The sequence below is a fragment of the Manis javanica genome, chromosome 1 (assembly GCF_040802235.1).
Source record: "Manis javanica isolate MJ-LG chromosome 1, MJ_LKY, whole genome shotgun sequence".
NCBI classification, from domain to species: Eukaryota; Metazoa; Chordata; class Mammalia; order Pholidota; family Manidae; genus Manis; species Manis javanica.
The window spans coordinates 162,606,595-162,619,875 of NC_133156.1; the positions used below are offsets into that span (position 1 = coordinate 162,606,595).

General features: G+C 38.0%; 1 protein-coding gene across 3 annotated transcripts in view; it reads left to right on the top strand.

The window, feature by feature from the left end:
• Positions 1-13,281, top strand: part of MGAT4A (alpha-1,3-mannosyl-glycoprotein 4-beta-N-acetylglucosaminyltransferase A) — a 139,468-nt gene that overhangs the window by 120,503 nt on the left and 5,684 nt on the right. For all 3 annotated transcript variants that reach the window (XM_036994633.2, XM_036994634.2, XM_073239987.1), the window contains exons 11-14: positions 346-453; positions 576-769; positions 9,883-9,961; positions 10,621-10,687. In XM_036994633.2, coding sequence (XP_036850528.1) covers positions 346-453; positions 576-769; positions 9,883-9,961; positions 10,621-10,687 — 448 coding nt within the window. The remainder of the gene's footprint in view (positions 1-345; positions 454-575; positions 770-9,882; positions 9,962-10,620; positions 10,688-13,281) is intronic.

The following is a 13,281-nucleotide window of genomic DNA, read 5'->3' on the forward strand; positions in this document are numbered from 1 at the left end:
TCTGCACTGCCCTCGCTCTGTCTGCTCCACCTTCCCTTCTCTCCCTCCCTTTGTTCTTCCCCTTTACTCTCCCAACCCTTCCTTCTCCCTTTCTCACACTCTTCAACTTCTCACTTACTGAGTACTTGAATTTGTGTAAATAAACCATTTCACCTCTCTTCTAGTGTTAGTAATAATGCTAATGAAGTAATGCCTCAAAGAGGCATAAATACATATGACTAGGAATTATTATGAGGTGAAGTTGGATTTTTTAAAATATTCTTCTAATGGACTTCTAATTTTTCAGATGAGAACAAGGTTTCACTTTATATTGTTACATTAACCTGATTTTTTTTTTATATTTAGAAACATTGTGATAGACAGAAAGCAAATCTGCGCATTCGCTTCAGACCTTCCCTTTTCCAACATGTTGGTCTGCATTCTTCACTCACAGGAAAAATTCAGAAACTCACGGTTGGTGACTTGATCTGATTTTGTCATGCACATACAATTTGTTTTTTATTGTATACTCATTGCTCTTCTTACATATGAACAAGTTATATATTGTTTAATAGCATATATGTCTTTCCTTCTAGGATAAAGATTACATGAAACCATTACTTCTTAAAATACATGTAAACCCACCAGCAGAGGTATCTACTTCTTTGAAGGTCTACCAAGGACATACACTGGAGAAAACTTACATGGGGGAGGATTTCTTCTGGGCTATAACCCCGATAGCTGGAGACTACATCTTGTTTAAATTTGATAAGCCAGTCAATGTAGAAAGGTTGGTGATGATTGAAATTTATTCTGTCTCATACTTCAGACTGCTTATTCATACTGTGATTTATGGTGGAACTTTTTCATGTATAACAGATATGAACAGACAGAAGGTCCCAAATGTTGGGTTATAAAGCCCATTTGCTCCAGCTCAGTAATAAAATGTGTTCTGTTCAGATACACTGTCAGCATGTAGCATGTTTGAAAAAAATTCTATTGGTATTTCTGAATGTATATTTAGTATAGTTTTTAAATACTTTTATGTAGCATTCTCCCCCAAAATCTCAAATTAGTTTTCATATCCTAGCATATCTGTTAAGATTAGGGAAAGTAGTTGATTACCCATGGTTTTGGTTGAAATGATAAATTTGACAGATCACCACTATTTCTAGTCAGTGGTTTTGCAAATGTTCATTGTTTTTTAGTACACTGTAGAGGAATTCATGACCTTTTTATATGTTTTCAGCATTTATGCTCATTTTATAAATCTTAGGACTTTTTCTCTCTGTTTTTACTTAGCAGTCATGATTCCTTAAACCTGTCCTCACTGTTGGGTATGTTCCTCAGACTGTCTGTGGTATAGGTAAATGTAATCCACAGAATAGAATATATTTTTCCACCTTGTAGCATTATTATATTATATCTTCTTGTATGAAGGCTATTTGGTTTTTAGAATCTGCCAAAAGTCATTTGGAATAATAATTCTATTTAAGGTGGTCAAAACAATCCATAGCTACAGTAACATAACTTGCTTTTGTTATTCTAAACTGATTCTAAAGAGCAATTTTAACTGTAAAAGTTTAAGCAATGGGAATATCACTGGAAAAACACATAAAAATAATTTAGAGTAATATTTTACACTTATATGAGTATATAATTTTGGTTATTTAATGTTCTTTTTCTTTTTGCTATTATTAATGTACAATTAGATGAGCAATATTATGGTTACTAGACTCCCCCTATTATCAAGTCCCCACCACATATCCCATTACAGTCACTGTCTATCAGCATAGTAAGATGCTAAAGAACCACTTCTTGTCTTCTCTGTGTTATACTGCCTTCCCCGTATTACACCCCCCTGCTACATTATGTATTCTAATCATAATACCCCTTTCCCCCCCTTATCCCTCCCTTCCCACCCATCCTCCCCAGTTCCTTTCCCTTTGGTAACTGTCAGTCCATTCTTGGGTTCTGTGAGTCTGTTGCTGTTTTCCTCCTTCAGTTTTTTCTTTGTGCTTATACTCCACAGATGAGTGAAATCACTTGATACTTGTCTTTCTCTGCCTGGCTTATTTCACTGAGCATAATACCCTCTAGCACCATCCATGTTGTTACAAGTGGTAGGATTTGTTTTCTTCTTATGGCTGAATAATATTCCATGGTGTATATGTACCACATCTTCTTTATCCATTCATCTACTGATGGACACTTAGGTTGATTCCATTTCTTGGCTATTATAAATAGTGCTGTGATAAATATAGAGGTGCATCTGTCTTTTTCAAACTGGGCTGCTGCATTCTTAGGGTAAATTCCTAGGAGTGGAATTCCTGGGTCCAATGGTATTTGTATTTTTAGTTTTTTGAGGAACCTCCATACTGCTTTCCACAATGGTTGAACTAGTTTACATTCCCACCAGCAGTGTAGGAGGTTCCCCTTACTCCACATCCTCGCCAACATTTGTTGTTGTTTGTCTTTTGGATGTTGGTGATCCTAACTGGTGTGATGTGATACCTCATTGTGGTTTTAATTTGCATTTCTCTGATGATCAGTGATATGGAGCATCTTTTCATGTGCCTGTTGGCCATCTGAATTTCTTTGGAGAAGTGTCTGTTCAGATCCTCTGCCCATTTTTTAATTGGCTTATTTGCTTTTTGTTTGTTGAGGTGTGTGAGCTCTTTATATAATTTGGATGTCAACCCCTTATCCTATATGTCATTTGTGAATATATTCTCCCATACTAGGATGTCTTTTTGTTCTATTGATGGTGTCCTTTGCTATACAGAAGCTTTTCAACTTGATATAGTCCCACTTGTTCATTTTTTCTTTTGTTTCCCTTGCCCAGGGAGATATGTTCATGAAGATGTTGCTCATGTTTATGTCCAAGAGATTTTTGCCTATGTTTTTTTCTAAGAGTTTTATGGTTTCATGGCTTACATTTAGGTCTTTGATCCACTTTGAGTTTACTTTTGTGTATGGGGTTAGACAGTGATCCAGTTTCATTCTCTTACATGTAGCTGTCCAGTTTTGCCAACACCAGCTGTTGAAGAGGCTGTCATTTCCCCATTGTATGTCCATGGCTCCTTTATTGTATATTAATTGACCATATAGGCTTGGGTTTATATCTGGCCTCTCTAGTCTGTTCCATTGGTGTATGGGTCTATTCTTGTGCCAGTACCAAATTTTCTTGATTACTGTGGCTTTATAGTAGAGCTTGAGGTCAGGGAGCGTTATTCCCCCCACTTTATTTTTCCTTCTCAGGATTGCTTTGGCTATTCAGGGTCTTTTGTGGTTCCATATGAATTTTAGAACTATTTACTCTAGTTCATTGAAGAATGCTGTTAGTATTTTGATAGGGATTGCATTGAATCTGTAGATTGCTTTAGGTAGGATGTTCATTTTGACAATATTAATTCTTCCTATCCATGAGCATGGGGTGTGTTTCCATTTATTGGTTTCTCTTTGATTTCTCTCATGAGTGTCTTGTAGTTTTCAGAGTATATAAGTCTTTCACTTTCTTGGTTAGGTTTATTCCTAGGTATTTTATTCTCTTTGATGCAATTGTGAATGGATTTGTTTTCCTGATTTCTCTTTCTGCTAATTCACCTTTAGTGTATAGAAATGCCACAGATTTCTATATATTAATTTTGTATCCCGCAACTTTACTGAATTCAGATATTCTAGTACTTTTGGAGTGGATTCTGTAGGGTTTTTTATGTACAATATCATATCATCTGCAAACAGGGACAGTTTGACCTCTTCCTTACCAATCTGTATGCCTTTTATTTCTTTGTTTTGTCTAATTGCCATGGCTAGGACCTCCAGTACTATGTTGAATAACAGTGGGGAGAGTGGGCATCCTTGTCTTGTTCCCAATCTTAAAGGAAAAGCTTTCAGTCTCTTGCTGTTAAGTATGATGTTGGCTGTGGGTTTGTCGTATATGGCTTATTATGTTGAGGTACTTGCCCTCTATATGTGTTTTGTTGAGAGTTTTTATCATGAATGGATGTTGAATTTTGTCTAATGCTTTTTCATCATCTATGGAGATGATCATGTTGTTTTTGTCCTTCTTTTTGTTGATGTGGTTGATGATGTTGATGAGTTTTTGAATGTTGTGCCATCCTTGCATCCCTGGGATGAATCCCACTTGGTCATGGTGTATGATCCTCTTGATGTATTTTTGAGTTCAGTTTGCTAATATTTTGTTGAGTATTTTTGCATCTATGTTCATCAGAGATATTGGTCTGTAATTTACTTTTTTGTGGTGTCTTTGCCTGGTTTTGGTATTAGAGTGATGCTGGCCTTGTGGAATGAGTTTGGGAGTACTCTCTCCTCTTCTACTTTTTGGAAAACTTTAAGGAGGAAGGGCATTAGGTCTTCACTAAATGTTTGATAAATTTTAGCAGTGAAACCATCTGGTCCGGGGGTTTTGTTCTTAGGTAGTTTTTTTATTACCAGTGCAATTTCTTTGCAGGTAATTGGCCTATTCAGATTATTTGTTTCTTCCTGGGTCAGCCTTGGAAGGTTGTATTTTTCTAGAAAGTTGTCCATTTCTTTTAGGTTATCCAGTTTGTCAGCCTATAGTTTTTCATAGTATTCTCTCATAATTCTTTGTATTTCTGTGGTGTCTGTAGTGATTTTTCCTTTCTCATCTCTGATTCTGTTTATGAGTGTAGACCCTCTTTTTTTCTTGCTAAATCTTGCTAGGGGTTTATCTATTTTGTTTATTTTCTTGAAGAACCAGCTCCTGCTTTCATTGATTCTTTCTGTTGTTTTATTCTTTTCAATTTTAATTATTTCTGCTTTAATCTCTATTATGTCCCTCCTTCTACTGACTTTGAGCTATGTTGAATAAAAGTGGGGAGAGTGGGCATCCTTATCTTCTTCCCAATCTTAAAGGAAATGTCATTTATGAATATATTTTCCCATACTGTAGGATGTCTTTTTTGTCGTTTGTTCTTCATTTTCTAGTTTCGTTAATTGTGAGTTTAGACTGTTCCCTTGGGATTGTTCTTGTTTCCTGAGGTAGGCCTGTATTGCAATATATTTCCCTCTTAGCACAGCCTTTGCGTCCCACAGATTTTGCAGTGTTGAATTATTGTTGTCATTTGTCTCCATATATTGCTTGATTTCTCTTTTTATTTGGTCATTGATCCATTGGTTATTTAGGAGCATGTTATTAAGCCTCCATGTGTTTGTGGGCTTTTTCACTTCCTTTGAGTAATTTATTTCTAGTTTCATACTTTGTGATATGAGAAGCTGGTTGGTACAATTTCAATCTTTTTGAATTTATTGAGGCTCTTTTTGTGGCCGAGTATATGATGTATTCTTGAAAATGTTCCATGTGCACTTGAGAAGAATGTGTATCCTGTTGTTTTGGATGGAGTGTTCTGTAGATATCTGTTAGGTCCATCTGTTCTACTATGTTGTTCAGTGCCTCTGTCTCTTTATTTATTTTCTGTCTGGTTGATCTGTCCTTTGGAGTGAGTGGTGTGTTGAAGTCTCCCAAAATAAATGCATTGCATTCTGTTTCCCCCTTTAATTCTGTTAATATTGGTTTCACATTTGTAGGAGATCCTGTGTTGGGTGCATAGATATTAATAACATTTATGTCCTCTTGTTGGTCTGAATCCTTTATCATTATGTAATGTCCTTCTTTGTCTCCTGTGACTTTCTTTGTTTTGAAGTCTATTTTATCTTATACAAGTACTGAAACCTCTGCTTTTTTCTCCATATTATTTGCATGAAATATCTTTCTCCATCCCTTTACTTTCAGTCTGTATATGTCTTTGGGTTTGAAGTGAGTCTCTTGTAGGCAGTATATAGATGGGTCTTGTTTTTTTATCCATTCAAGTGACTCTACGTCTTTTGATTGGTGCATTCAGACCATTTACATTTAGGGTGATTATTGGTAGGTTATGCACTTATTGCCATTGCAGGCTTTAGATTTGTGGCTACCAAAGGTTCAAGGATAATTTCCTTACTATCTAACAGTCTAATTTAACTCACTTCATATGCTATTAGAAATACAACTTAATGATTCTTTTTTTTTCCTTTTTTTCTTCCTCCTCCATTCTTTATATGTTATGAATCATATTCTGTACTCTTTGTCTATCCCTTGGGTGACATCTATTTAGTTTTAGGAATACTTCCATCTATAGCAGTCCCTCCAAAATGCACTGTAGCGGTGGTTTGTGGGAGGTAAATTCTCTCAGATTTTGCTTATCTTGAAATTTTTAAATCCCTCCTTCAAATTTAAATGATAACCTTGCCTAGTAGAGTATTCTTGGTTTGAGTCCCTTCTGCTTCATTGCATTAAATGTATCATGCCACTCTCTGGCCTGTAAAGTTTCTGTTGAGAAGTCTGATGATAGCCTGATGGGTTTTCCTTTGTATGTGATCCTTTTTTTCTCTCTAGCTGCTTTTATAAGTCTGTCTTTATCCTTGATCTTTGCCATTTTAATTATATGTCTTGATGTTGTCTTCCTTGGGTCCCTTGTGTTGGGAGATCTGTCCATCTTGATGGCTTGAGAGACTATCACCTTCCCCAGATTGGGGAAGTTTTCAGCAGTTACTTGCTCAATGACACTTTCTATCCCTTTTTCTCTCTTTTCTTCTTCTGGTACCCGTATAATGCGAATATTTTTCCATTTGGATTGGTCACACAGTTCTCTCAATATTCTTTCATACTTAGAGATCCTTTTTTCTTTCTGTGCCTCAGCTTCTTTGTATTCCTTTTCTCTAATTTCTATTCCATTTACCTTCTCTTCTACTACCTCTAATCTGCTTTTAAATCCCTCCATTGTATGTTCCATTTCAGATATGGAATTTCTTAATGATTGAATCTGTGTCTTAAATTTGTTCCTGAGTTCTTGAATATTTTTCTGTACCTCCATAAGCATGTTTATGATTTTTATTTTGAACTCTCTTTCAGGAAGATTGGTGAGTTCCGTTTCATTTGGCCCATTTTGTGGGGTTTGTGAGATTTTGGTGTGAACCATGTTCTTTTGACATTTCATATCTCTGTGTGTGCCCACTAGTGCCCAGAAGCTCCAGTCTCTGGAGCTGCTTAGCCCCTAGAGTGAGGTTGGGGGCCGTAGGGGAGTGGCACTGGTGCCTGGGGGAGGAAATATCTGTTTCCTGATTCCCATCTGTGCTGCCTGTCTTCTGTATCAGCCATTGGGCTGAGTACACAGGTATAAGCCTCTGTGCTTGGCATCTCTAGCTGTTGTAGGTGGGGTCTCCCTCTGGCTGGCCTGATGCCAGAGCAGTAACTTCCAGTTTGTCAGCTGGTGCTGGCAGGCCAGGAGGAAGGTGCGGCAGGCCGCATGTCCCAGTGAGGGCGGCCTCAGAGCTGAGTAGGCAGCCAGGGGGATGGGGCACCTGAAGCTTCCCAAAGTTCTCAACTTGCTGGGCAAAGCACGTCCAGACAACCTTGTCCCCCTGTCCCTTCTCCCATGCAGGAAGCTCCGTGGAAACCCTGCCCCTTCAGCAGCCCTCTTGCTGCTAGGGAGCTTGTCATACTGCCTGCCTTTCCCTTGTCCCAGAGCGGCCGGGTGTGGATCCCATCCTCCAGAAACGGCTAGAATCTGTCTCTCAAGCACTCCTCCTGTCCCATCTCCTCATCCTCCAGAGCACCACACAATGTAGGTTTCTGCTTGCAAAGCAGAGCCCTGGGGCCTGGTGTTCAGCAGTCCCAGGCCTCCACCCTCTCCCTGCTCCATTTCTCTTCCTCCTGCTGGTGAGCTGGGGTGGGGGAAGGGCTCAGGTCCCGCCGGATCAAGGCCCTGTTTTGTGAGGTCTGCTCTGTTCATGAGGCAGTCTGGTGCAGCCTTCTTTCCTGTTGCTGTCTTAGGGCTAGTTGTATTAACTATATTTTCATACTATCTGTGGTTTTGGGAGGAGTTCTCTGTCTCAGCTCTCATGTCTCCATCTTGAATCTTAATGTTCATTTTTATAGTGTATAATGGCACTCTGCACTTTGTTTACTACATTTAAGAGTCATCATAGAATTAGAAACAACAGTTTTCTTCCTCCTCATGAACAAGAGCCCCAAACAACATCTAGTGGTTTGTTTTCAGCAAATGAAAATAATTTCATGAGAGAAGCTTCTAAAGAGCACTCGCCTTTTAAAGATCAAATTTTTAAACAATTACATTTACAACAAACCTCTGTAAAATAATATTTACATGCCCCTACTGAATGTACATTTCTAGTAAAACACAGTTCTTCTAAAATCATAGTGCATGTGAATTTGCTTAGACTTCATAGATTGCCCCACCCTTCTTAAGACAGAGAAAAGGCATCACTTTTTTGTCTCCACAGTAACTTATTTACTGAAAGGGGAAAAAGCAGAAGTTGTGATTATCTATACAGAAATGAAGTGTTAGGAAGAATATTCTCTGACTTAGGAATATATGTTAGAAAGATATATATATTCATTATACAAAAATTTTAAAGTATGAAGAATAAGGAAAAAAATCATAACCCCAAGGACAACCTTGTGTCCTTGACACACTTTTTTCTTAGTAGTTCTGTTCATTTTCTACTTTGAGGTCTGTGTGTAATTGATCTTACGTTTTCAGTTATACTTTGTCTTCAGTGACTGATAAACATTTTAACTACTACACAGTATTCCATTGCAAAGTTCTTAGGTTAAACTTTTCTGGTGTTCCTGAGTTTTTCACTATAAATAATCACATAGTGAACATCTCTGAATCAGTCTGTTTAAACTCCAAATTATATCCATGGGCTCTTTTTCACTCTGTTCTGTATTTCTGCATCTGTAGCTGAGATACTGAATGGCCCATGGTTAGAGGAAATAGCATATCAAGTCAAAGATGCCTTCAAAAAAATATCTCTCATTTGAAAATCCTGGAAGTGATTTTTGGTGTAGTCTAGAAGGAGTTTCTTACTTGGGTACCCTAACTTGTGAAAATCAAGTCCTTGTCACTGGTGATTTTTGCTGACAAATGCCATACCATATCATTACCATTCTGTAACTACTACTTGCTGAGTATTTTTAACATGAAAGGAACTTTCTGTTAGTTCTCATAAGCAATTTGGTACAGTCATGTGAGGTTGGAGAAATATGTGCATTGTATAGAGAAAACCCAGCCTCAGAAAGCTAATATAACTTGCCTAAGGTAAAAATTCTAAGAAATGAGAAATCCAAAATTTGGATCCAGGTCTTTCTGACTCCTATGGATAAACTTTGAGCCATTTAACTTAACTCCAGTTTTAGGTTTAGATTTAGATAGGTTTTATATGCCCTCTCTAGGTTCTTCCTCCCACAACAACTTACACATAGGCACCAGTAGACTATCAAAACAACATTATCCTCACACCTAGTATTTTAGATTTATCACAGTGTATCATGTAATCAGTCACTATTCAAATATTTGTTAGTATTGACAAGTTCAGTTATTCAGATATTTAGAATTGGTTAATTCATCTTCAGTCTACTAATACTGAAATTATTTGTATTGGATAAAACACTGGTCTTTGAACTTGCCATGACTGGTGTTGTCCTAGTGAAAATTTTCTCTGATACAAGATGCAGTGTTATATAGCCACTACAGTTTTGATTATCCCTGTCAAGAGGTTTATATACTTAAAGCAGAGTAAACAGCAACACAAAACTCATCATCTTTCTTTATCTGTCAAGTACGTTATTGTTTTAAGCAGCCAACAAGCCCTTTCTGACAGGGGTAGTTGATACATCACCTAAGGGTTGTAGCCTGTAGTTCAGTTCCCTATGACTACTCAGAATACAACCATGCAAGTTCTAGTGTTGTTGACTTAGAATCTTGTTTTAAAAGCTTCCTCGGAGGTAAGGCCATCTTCTAGGATCTTTGTAAATTCTAGTCTGACTCACATTTTTGTTTTTGTTTGTATTTCCAGTTATTTGTTCCATAGTGGCAACCAAGAACATCCAGGAGACATTCTGCTAAACACAACTGTGGAAGTTTTGCCTTTTAAGGTATGACTTTTTCCCCCCCTTATTTTTCCATAAGAACTGATAGCAGTAAGTAGACTTGGTTTGAAGGTGTTCTTGCTTATGAGGTGAAAGAAAATTCTCATGATTTCAGGGTCTCCGTAGTGAGTAATATCAGTTTCTTGCCTTATGCATAGCAAGAGTCTTCATTTTGTTTCCTAGTGGAAAATAACTTGGAAGTTTATACTAGAAAAATGAATGAATCATTATTTTACTTGAGTGTTTACCTGCTATTTATCTTTGGCGTCCCAAAGTACCATGTGATTTTAATGCCTATTGACTAATACACAAAACTAATTCATTTGTTTCTAAGGAATGCTTAGATTCCTTTCAAGTTAACACATAGTTCTTCTGTATAGTTTTAATAGAAAATAGTGTTCTAGTAAATTGATTTAAATTTGAAATTAATTAAAATTTTAAATTCTCTAATCACCAATATATTATATACAGATTCAGATTATGATTTAAAAAGAGAATAATGATATTGATAAGACCCTTCAGGTCAAGACTGAGATGACATTTTCTCTTCTTAGAGATAACTACCACAAATGTCACTTTTATATTTATTTAAATTCATTACTAACTTAGCTTTGTTTTAAATAGAAATAATTATTTGTAAAATTAATACTTTTGTTCTATTTTAGAGTGAAGGTTTGGAAATAAGCAGAGAAACCAAAGACAAACGATTAGAAGATGGTTATTTCAGAATAGGTAATACCTACTTTAGTTACTAGTAAAATGACTGTTACTCTTCTGGACTTACTCCTAAAGTAATTTTAAATTCTTTTCGGATGTTAAGTAGCTTTAGGATTATAATCACCAGTGTGTTCCAAGTTTTATTTGTTGTGTTTTAGTATATATTTGTTATCTTGACCGAGCTAGGACTTCAGACCAAAAGTTCATTTACTGGTTCCTCTCTCCATCTGTCATTTCATTGTTAATATTTACTGTAGATAACCTGCCTTCAGCTGCCTTCTGTAGGCTCTTACTGGGTGACCTTAGCTATTCTAATGGTCCTTACCAACATCGATATGCCAGAATCTGTGCCTTTAGCTCCTACCTCCGTCCTGAGCTTAGATCTGTATTGAGTTGCCCAGTGACATAGCCTCCTGGAGGCCACATGACCATCAAGTCTGAGCATCTGTAATATGGACAATGTGTCTTCATTGATCACCACAGTTTTGCTGTCACTATTTGAATAATCTAGTTGCCTAAGCCTAACCTTGGGAGACACCCTGAACAGCCACCTCCTTTACTGTCTGTTAGCATAAAATAGGTCTGTTATCTGAATGTAGAGTCAGCCCATCTGCAGTGGTGCTGTAGGCCCATGGCCTGTTTCTCAGCCAGAGAGGGGCTGCATTTGCTGTTCATTGACTTTTCACAGAGCCGCTCCAGTGAGCTCTCTAAAATGTAAACGTAACAACTTTATTAACCTGGGTAAGACTTTAATGACTTCCCAGTAATTGATTGCTTAGCTCCCTCCCACTATCACATCTTATTGTTTCCCCTTATTCTTTACTTCCCCAGTCCTAAGATTTGTTCCTCTAATATCCCATGCTCTCCTGTACAGCCGTATCTCTGGCCATTTTCTCCTCCTGAAATGATGGATTGATGTTGCTCCTCCTAGTTAATGCTTTCACATCCTTTATCAACCAGCTCATTTCCCCATGCCCTGCCCTCATACAGCAGGGTGTAAGTGCATTGTTGCATAGGATCAGTGTGCTCCGGAACTGAAGGAGGGGGCATGTCTCTCATGAGTCTCCTGCAGTTACCAGGGCCTGTCCCTTGATAGATTTCAACTCAGTGAGTGGTTTTATATATATATATATATATATATGTGTGTGTGTGTGTGTGTGTGTGTATACTTAAAACAAATTAGTGCTTTTTTAGCAGTACACAAAAGAGAATATTGGTAAATATTGTAGGTGTACAGGACAGATGCATTCTTATGGCTTTATCTAGAGCAGTTTTATGCTTAGTGAGTATCATACAATTTCTGCTACAAGGCTTCCACAATAACCCTGACTTATTTCTATGCAATTTTGGTAGATAGATGAGTTTAATTATTTTCATATTTGGGGTATCTCTTAGCCCACCTCTACAAAGGTACACAAAATTATCTGAGTATGCAAGACATTTGTTAACCATGGTATTCTAGATTATGAAAGTAGCATAGGAAATAGAGACATATGTATTAAGTATCTCTGAGTAATTTAAAGACAATGACCATTGAAAATATCAATTCACATGTTTAAAGCCAGAAGAGAACTTAACAGATCATCACACTTAGGATCTGTGTAACAGAAATGTACATCAGAAACAAAGAGCAGCTAATTTTTTTTCGAGTGAATATAAAAAAATCCTGCTCTCTTAAGATGTAAGCTTTAGTGTGCAATGGCTTGTGAGAAGCTTTGTGGATCTTCCCCCTAGTGAAATAACCATAACTGTTGAAAATTATTTTTTAAAAAGTACAGCAAATGGAGTAACGTATAATCATGAAAATCTAAATCTCCGTAAGAACATGAAGAGTCTGTGGCACTAAACCCTGACTGCTCCATTATCCACATTGCCCAGGCCCAGGGATGTAGGAGCTTTGCCCTATGGGTACAACCAGGACCACCAGACTCCCTCCTGTGCCAGCTCCTGCTCTAGGGCTGTGTATCTCACCAGCACCTGGCATCCCACCCCCCCAGCTCCAGGTTGCAGTAGGCAGTAGCTCGATTTCAGCAGAGAGCAGTTGCTTTCCTTTCCCACCTAACCTCCAACCATGGGGTGGAATCTCCACTCCAGGCACCGCAGGCCAAGGATTCTAGGCCCTGGTCACCATCACCCCAACTACTGGGAGTTGTGAGTCAAGTTAACGAAGGGCAACCACCACACCCAGGGCTCTGCTTAGAAAGCAGGACTGTCACCCCAAGGGAAGTGGGCTGTTGTCCCTCCAAAGCAGTGGTGTGGAGATTTTCTCCCAGGTGGAGGCAAGAAAGTTCCAGACTAAGGATGCTGTGAAATACAGTGGAGATTATTGGTTATAAGTGATTAAGAGGAGGTGAGTAGCTATATTCAGACTAAACTGTAGCCCATCCAGAAATCTGACAAAGATAACCAAAGAAAGAAAGAGCCATCCTGTGTGGGAACGACCCGGAGGGTCCTGGATCTAATTGGATCAGCGTGTACAGTAGTTTATGCCCAAGGACTTGTTGAGAACAGTAGACAATCAGCTGGCAGTTATTGGAGGCCTGATGGTGAAGGTGGTGTCAGCTAGACGGGTGCAGTATGGTAGCTAAGGACACTCTCTGTGAAAGGAA